This window comes from Phaseolus vulgaris, unplaced genomic scaffold (assembly GCF_000499845.2).
Source record: "Phaseolus vulgaris cultivar G19833 unplaced genomic scaffold, P. vulgaris v2.0 scaffold_69, whole genome shotgun sequence".
NCBI classification, from domain to species: domain Eukaryota; kingdom Viridiplantae; phylum Streptophyta; class Magnoliopsida; order Fabales; family Fabaceae; genus Phaseolus; species Phaseolus vulgaris.
In genome coordinates, this window is record NW_027174120.1 from 53,842 (window position 1) to 62,006 (window position 8,165).

General features: G+C 52.6%; 1 protein-coding gene across 1 annotated transcript; it reads left to right on the forward strand.

Annotated features, from left to right (window-relative positions):
- The first annotated feature begins 1,278 nt into the window (after positions 1 to 1,278).
- LOC137817455 (uncharacterized) lies at positions 1,279 to 2,538 on the forward strand. Its single transcript, XM_068620745.1, has 2 exons — positions 1,279 to 2,400; positions 2,485 to 2,538. Exons 1-2 carry the CDS (start codon positions 1,279 to 1,281, stop codon positions 2,536 to 2,538), a joined length of 1,176 nt encoding a protein of 391 aa, XP_068476846.1.
- Positions 2,539 to 8,165: the final 5,627 nt, after the last annotated feature.

Below are 8,165 nucleotides of genomic sequence, written 5' to 3' on the forward strand. Positions count from 1 at the left end.
CAGTTCTTTCATCTTCTTCATTCGACTCCCAGACTCTCTGCGAACTTTCCTCTGCGCACCTTCCTTTCCTCAAATTCTCTGCTGCCAAATCTCTTGCGATCATCCAAAGGTATGGTTTTTCTTCTCCCTGGCCCCTTTTTGGTCATCTTTACCGATTGCATTTATCATTCTGGTTATCATGCATTCATCTTCTCTATTTCCCTCTCTCGAACCCGCGCTAGGGTTTTTCACCCCCTCACTCTGGCTTCTGCTTCTTCTTCTTCTCTTTTCACCTGGGCATCTCCTTCTCCTTTCCTCTCTCTGTTTTCACCGGAACATTCATCATTTCCTCTTCTTCCATTCATTATGACTTTCGTTTTTCCTCTGGTGCACAGCCTTCCGCGAGTGCGCCAGCTTCACCACCGCCTGTTGCTACCTCCTTCCATGACAACGCCAGGGTCTACGAATGGGCCTCCCTGGCGTTGCTCGCTGAAACCTCCACTCTATTGCCTCAGGGCCACCTCACGTCCTTGCTGAGCCACAATCCTGATGAGCCTTCCTGCGCCATCGACAGGGAGAATGATTTCAATATCCGAATTCGCATTCCTCCTCGAGGAATGCCCATCTGCGCGGATGACAGGGCCACCAATGGGGTGCCCTTTGTCTTCATCTACTCCGCTATCTTCAAGAGGTTGAAGCTGCGCCTCCCTTTCACCTTCTTCGAAAAGGAGCTGATGATGGAGTTAAACGTCGCGCCTTGCCAACTCCATCCAAATGCCTGGGCCTTCATCCGGGCGTTTCAAATCCTCTGCAGTCATTTCGGGCACAACGCCTTCGTGGACGTGTTCCTCTACTTCTTCGAAGCGAAGAACCCTGGGGACAGGTCCTGGGTTAGCCTGAACGGGGTTGCTGGGCGGGTGCTCCTGGGCCTGTACCAGCAATCCTTCAAAGACTGGAAGGGCAGATTCTACATGATATCTGCTACCCCTCAAAGTCCAAATCTGCTCGAGGGATACCCCCTCTACTGGGTTCCTGGAGTTGAATTCAAGAAGTCCAGGGACCTCGAAGCTATGGCCCCCTACGAGCGCGAGCTATGTGGGCTGCTCTTGGGGGCCAAGTACAACTCCGCCCGCCTCATCAAAGATGAATTTGATGTGGTGGCTCTGAAAAAATATATAGGTAGCTCTTCTTGCACTTCTTAGGATACTTGTCTCTTCTCATGCATGTTTTTATGTGCTCTTTGACTTACTTGCATAACTTGGCCAACTAACCCCTCCTTTTCTCGTCTATGCAGACTCAATGACGGGGAAAGACAGGAAGCTGGCCTTGCTGGAGCTTGCCAAGCGTCGGGGAACCAAAGGCACTGGGTCCTCCTCTTCTACAACTGAGCCCATCGCAGCCCCTCCACTCTCGGTCGCGCCAGCTGAAGGCCCCGAGCAAGGAAAGAAGAGGAAGAGGCTGGTGAAGGCTTCCACTTCACTTGCTGCTGCTGCTACCGTCGCCTCAACTGAAGAGGAGAGCTCTGGCTCTCCTCTTATACACCGTCAGAGGAAGAAGGCAACAGTTGAGGGGGCTTCGTCTCTCCAGCCTGGAGAGATCGAGGTAGTGGAAGTAGAGGAAGGGTCTTCCCCACCTCCCTGTGCTCAACCTGCTTCAGAGCCCTCCAGTCTTCCTTCTCCAGGCCAGCAGTTGCCTCCAACTTCCCAACTGCCATCTTCCCCCCCAGCAGGCCAATCACCTGGTCCACCTGCTCATCCTGTCGGGGGTCCACCACCACCACTGCCAATCCCCACCGCCACTGCTGAAGGTGGGGGGTCCAGCTTGCGCCCAAGCACTTCTGGGGCCAACCACGAAAACTTCAGCAGGGTCATCACCCTGGTTCGACAACTCATAAGCAACCGGGAGCTTGTCGAGTGGAGTGGTGATGAGGTGGATATGCACCTCGCCAAGCAGGTAGTGCTCTCTCTGGAGTTTTCCACCCAGCATCGCAAGCAACTAGCCCTGGAGAAGAGGGTGAAGGATCTTGAGCACGACAAGGAGTCACTGCGAAGTGACTTTGAAGCTGCCCAAGAATCTGTGGAGTTGATGCGGGGTATGGTGGAGAAAGCTAGGAGGGAGTACCTAGCGCAGGTCCAAGAGACCATCAAGACAGAGATCTTGATAGGGCAAGCTGTTAGTTCTTTGGACTGCACGGTGGTAGAGCTGCGGGCCGAGTCCTCCTCCCTACGCCAACTGAATTCTAAATTAGTGGGGGAGCTCGAGTCCACCAAAGAAGCAGCTGCTGCTGGGGAGAAGAGACTCGAGGAGGTGGTGGGCAAACTGTCTGAAGCTGCCTCCACCCTTGCTACCGTCACCACTGAGAGGGATGCTGCGGAGGCCTCAAAGCAGAAACTGGAGGCGGAGAATGCTGATTTGATGAATGTGGGTGCTGATGCCCTTACTGATGGATTCGAGCTAGCACTCGAGCAAATCAGATGCGTTCTCCCGGACCTGGACCTCTCGCAGTTCAGCATCTATCATGAAGTGGTAGATGGAAAGCTCATCCCTCCTGCCCCTTAATCTTTTCTCTTCTCTTGTAAATTTAACTTCTGCACAAATTTTCTTACTGTTCCAAAATTTGTATAAGACTTGACTGTGAATACAAATTCTCAATGCTTCTTTTCTTGCATAAGTTTCTTCCCTTGTATTTTCTTTGAGCTTCACTTATCTTTATGCGCGCGACTAACCGTTAGCTAGCTTAGGTTCAGCACGATCTTGGGCTTTATCTTTCCTTTCGCACACGACTAAGTGTTAACCAGCTTAGGCTTAGCGCGATCTTGAGCTTTGTCTTTCACTTTGCGCACGACTAAGTGTTAACCAGCTTAGGCTTAGCGCAATCTGCTTCTCTTATTCTTTCGCTTCTACTTGATCACGACTGGCTATTCCCTTAGCTTGGTGTTTGACAGTCCTCGTGCGCTGCTTCACACCACTAACCAATCACTGACGACTCATCAGTGATTGTTCTTCGATCTTCACCTAGTTTCCCTGTTGCTCTAGCGCTAAGTGCATAGAGAACCTTGACATCGATCGCTCGAGGTGATGCTTTGTTTTGGGGAAATAAAAGTGTTTCTCGCTAACCCCTCTTACTTTCCCCAAGGTCATCACCCTTTGGGGCGTTGAGTCGTTCATTCCCTGCCTCACTCCTGGGGTGAGAAGGGTTTCGGACTAAGAGCTTTACTGGGCCAGTACTGGTGCATGCCAAGCGGGTAAGGACGTTTTGTCAAAACCTTTCCTTTCCCTCCCTTGGTCTTACTAGCATCCCTGGCTTTTCAAACCTTTAACTGCTTGCGCTCACACCTGGGGTGAGGAAGACTTGGATCGGTGCCAGTACTTGCGCCTAGGGCAAGTAGGGCCTGACCAATCGCCTGCACTTGCACCTGGGGCAAGGAGGACTTTAACCTTAATACTTGAGCACACTTGATATGCTGGAAATTTTTCTTTAATTGGGTGGCCTCGTTAAAAACCCTCCTTAGGGAAAAGAGTGCCCCCTTGTCTGTTCAACTGTTTCCACCACATACAAGGCATGTATTTTTTAGCGCGAGAACGCCATTACTGTACAATTTTAACTGAAATAAAATTTTAAATGGGTGGCGTTCCACGTTCTGGGGATTGCTCCTCCCTCCAGAGTCTCTAGGCGATAGGCTCCGTTCTCCAATGTCTCCACCACTCTGTACGGGCCTGTCCACTTTGGGGACAACTTGTTCTGCATGTCGTTCTGGTGCGCCTTTCTCATCACCAGATCACCTTCCTGGAAGCGCCTGGGCCTCACTTTAGAGTTGTGCCTCCGCTCTACTCTTCTCTTCACAGCTTCAGCACTGACTCTGGCCTCTTCTCGCACTTCGTCTAGCAGGTCCAAATTCACCTTACGCTCTTCATTGGACTCTTCAGCAACGAAGTTCAAGAATCTGGGGGAGCTCTCCTGTATCTCCACAGGAATCATGGTGTCTGTCCCATAGACAAGGCTGAAGGGTGTCTCATGGGTGCTGGACTGTGGGGTGGTGTGATAAGACCATACAATTCTGGGGACCTCCTCTGCCCAGCCTCCTTTGGCCTTGTCTAGTCTTCGCTTTAGCCCCCTGAGCAGTACTCGATTTGCTGACTCCACCTGCCCATTGGTTTGTGGGTGTTCCACTGAAGCGAAAACCTGTTGTATCTTTAACTCTTCACACATCTTCCTCAGCTGATGACTTGTGAACTGGGTGCCATTGTCGGAGACCAGCCTCTTGGGTATTCCGAAGCGGCAGACAATGTTCTTCCAGACGAAGTGCTCGACTTTCTGTGCGGTGATGTGTGCGACTGGCTCTGCCTCCACCCACTTGGTGAAATACTCGATGGCCACGATGAGGAACTTCATCTGCCTCACCGCCAGGGGAAAGGGTCCTAGGATGTCAATCCCCCATGTATGGAATGGCCACGGGCTATGGATGGACCTCAACTCCTCAGGGGGTGCCTTGTGCCAGTCTGCATGCAGTTGACACTGCTTGCAACGCTGAGCAAACCTTATGCAGTCTTCCTTCAACTTTGGCCAGTAGTACCCCGCGCGGAGTACTCTACTTGCTAAAGCGCGACCACCTACGTGGCTTCTGCACACCCCCTCGTGCAGCTCAGACATGAGTCTGGTGCATTGCTCGCCGTGCACACAGATCTGCACAGGGTGAGAAAATCCAAATCTAAAGAGGTTTCCATCTATAAGAGTGAACTTACTTGAACTCCTCTTTATCTTTTTGGCCTCTGCCGCATCGAGCGGGAGTACACCATCTTCTAAGTATAACTGGTATGGCGTCATCTAGGTGTCGGGTTCCTTCCCCGCGTGGACCTCCGTCGACTCATCGGTCTTTGACGGTCGCGATCTCACCCTCGGTGCTCTCAGCGTTTCTTGGGTCAACGACTGATGACCGATCGTTAGACGCTTCATTGACTTGTATATATGAAGTACCTGGTTGTCCGACACGAACGCGCGTGGCACCTTCAGGGTCTCCTGAATGACGGTCCTCTGCTTCCCCCCTTTGCCTGAGCTGGCCAGCTTGGCAAGCAGGTCTGCTCTGGCATTTTGCTCTCTTGGCACGTGCACTAATTCAAACTCGGCAAATGACGTCTTCAGGAGCCGCACATACTCTAGGTAGGCTGCCATCTGGGGATCTTTTGCTTGGAACTCCCCTGTAACCTGCCCGGTGACCAGCAAAGAGTCGCTTTTGGCCAGCAGATTTCTTGCTCCCATTTCTCTTGCTAGCAACATTCCTGCGATCAGGGCTTCATACTCCGCCTGATTGTTGCTAGCTTTGAAGGCAAAGCGAAGGGACTGCTCGATCAGTACCCCGTTTGGTCCCTCCAAGATGACTCCCGCACAGCTCCCCTGCTGATTAGAGGAGCCATCCACCGATAATACCCATCGGAAGTCTAATCCTTCTGCAGGTGTCGCGATTGACGACAGCTCGACGACAAAGTCCGCGAACACCTGCCCCTTGATCGGTCCTCGGGGCTCGTACTGGATGTCAAATTCTGACAATTCCACCGCCCATTTGACCATCCTTCCTGCTACATCAGGTTTCTTCAATACGTTCTGGATACGCAGATCAGTCATCACCACCACTGTGAAGCTGTGGAAGTAATGCCTGAGTCTTCTGGCTGAAAACACCACCGCCAGAGCAGCCTTCTCGAGGGCCTGGTACCTTGTTTCAGGGCCTTGCAGCACCTTACTCACAAAGTAAACAGGCCTCTGGGTCTGATCTTGTTCTTGCACCAAGACTGAGCTGACTGCTCTCTCCGTCACAACAAAGTATAGACGAAGAGGGATGCCTACCTGAGGTTTTCGCAAGACTGGTGGGCTCGCCAGATACCGCTTTAACTTGATGAAGGCATCCTCGCACTCCTGCGTCCAGAGAAATCTGCTGTTGCGTTTGAGACACTGGAAGTATGGGTGACCTTTCTCCCCTCCAGCGGACATAAACCGGGACAAGGCCGCCAAGTGACCGGTGAGCTGCTGCACTTCCTTCACCGTCGTTGGGCTCCTCATCGCCACGATCGCCGCACACTTCTCTGGGTTGGCTTCGATTCCCCGCTCTGTTAAGAGGAAACCCAAGAACTTCCCAGCCTCTACACCAAAAATGCATTTCTCAGGGTTGAGCTTCAGCCTGTACTCGGCAATGGTGGTGAATAGCTCTTCCAGATCAGCTGCATGATACTTCTTCTCTTGGGACGTAACCACCATGTCATCTACATAGGCGTGTACGTTCCTTCCCAGCATGGGCGAGAGCACCCTATCCATGAGCCGCTGGTAGGTAGCCCCCGCATTCTTTAACCCAAATGGCATGACCTTGTAGCAATAGCAAGACCGTTCCGTCATAAACGCAGTCTTGCACTCATCCATGGGGTGCATCCTGATCTGGTTGTACCCCGAGAAAGCGTCCAAAAAGCTGAGTAGCTTTCCCCCCGATGCGCTATCAACTAGGGCATCTATACTGGGTAAAGGGTAAGAATACTTGGGGCACGCCTTGTTGAGGTCAGTGAAGTCCACGCACATTCTCCACTTGCCGCTTGCCTTCTGAACCAGCACCACATTCGCTAGCCACTCGGGGTACTGGATCTCTCTAATGTGCCCTGCAACAAGGAGCTTCTGCGCTTCGTCGTGGATCACCTTCCTCTTCTCCTCGTTGAATTTCCTTCGCCTCTATCGCACAGGTCGAACCATAGGGTCCATCGACAGGCGATGGCAGAGGAAATCGGGGTCGATACCTGGCATGTCGGATGCTGACCATGCAAAGGCATTCATGTGCTTCTCAATCACACCCATGATCAGCCTTCGCTCTTCTTCGACGAGGGATCCCCCTAACTTGAACTTTCTTCCCCCGATGTCCACTTCAACCCACCCTTCAGCTGGGTGGGGCCTTTTCTCATTGGCGATAACCGCCCTCGCGATCCCTGACTCGCGAGGAGTGATCGCGCCTCCCTCTTCTTCTTCAACTTGGGCTACCTGGGAGCCCCCCACCGCAGTATCCTCCATCCTCTGAGCGCCATGTATCTCCCTGACCACCGATCGCTCTTCGCGCACGCCTGGTGGCGGTTTCGTGGTGACGTGGCACACACTTCTCTTTTGCTTCAAGCTGTTCTCATAACAGCGTCTTGCCTCAGCCTGATCCGACTTGATGGTTATCACGGTCCCCTCCATCGACGGCAGCTTCAACTTCATGTGCCTCGTCGATGGTATTGCGCCCAACCTATTGAGTGTTGGTCTCCCCAACAAGACGTTGTACGCAGAAGGGGGGTTCACCACCAGGTACTTTATCTTTTCAGTGCGGGCTGTCGTTCCGTCAGTGAACGTTGTCCTCAGCTCGATGTATCCCCGCACCTCTACCTGATCTCCTGCAAAACCGTAGAGGCACCCGGTATACGGTCTTAGCTGATCAGGGGACAACTGTAACTTGTTGAATGTTGGCCAGAACATGACGTCTGCCGAGCTTCCTTGATCTACGAGTACTCTATGCACTCGTCTTCCCGCTGTGATGAGAGAAATGACCACAGGGTCGTTGTCGTGCGGGACAACGTCCCGTAGATCAGCTTTCCTGAAGATAATGTCCACTTCAGGGTAGTGACTTTCATTTACCGCATCTACCGCCATCACCGATCGGGTGTATCTCCTTCTTTGTGAAGCTGTGCATCCCCCACCAGAGAAGCCTCCTGCGATCGTTTGCACTTCCCCATGCACAGGGACTTCATGCTGCTGTTCTCCAGTCTGGGATCCTGACGCGCGATCACCCTGTGGCTCACGCAGGTAATCTGCTAGGAACCCAGATTTCACCAACTCTGCCAGTTGGTGTTCCAGCGCCAAACAGGAATGAAGTGTATGGCCAAAGGCCTGGTGAAACTCGCACCATTCATTCTTCTTCCTTCCAAGTACCTTATCTGTCTTCTCTGGTACTCATAGCCTTGCTGCTACAGCAGGAAGGGCGATGAGATCCGCCAATCCTACCATGAAGTTGTATCTCGGGGGTGCGTTATTCTCCCTTGCACGCCCCCTGCTCTGATCTTTGCCTGGTGCATAGGGACGAGGTTTTTCCCGCACCTTCTTCCCCTCTTTGGCCTCATGCACCCTTGCTTGCTGTGGCTTTCCTTGCCCTCCACGCGGTCTTGGTGGTGCAACACTGCCCCTC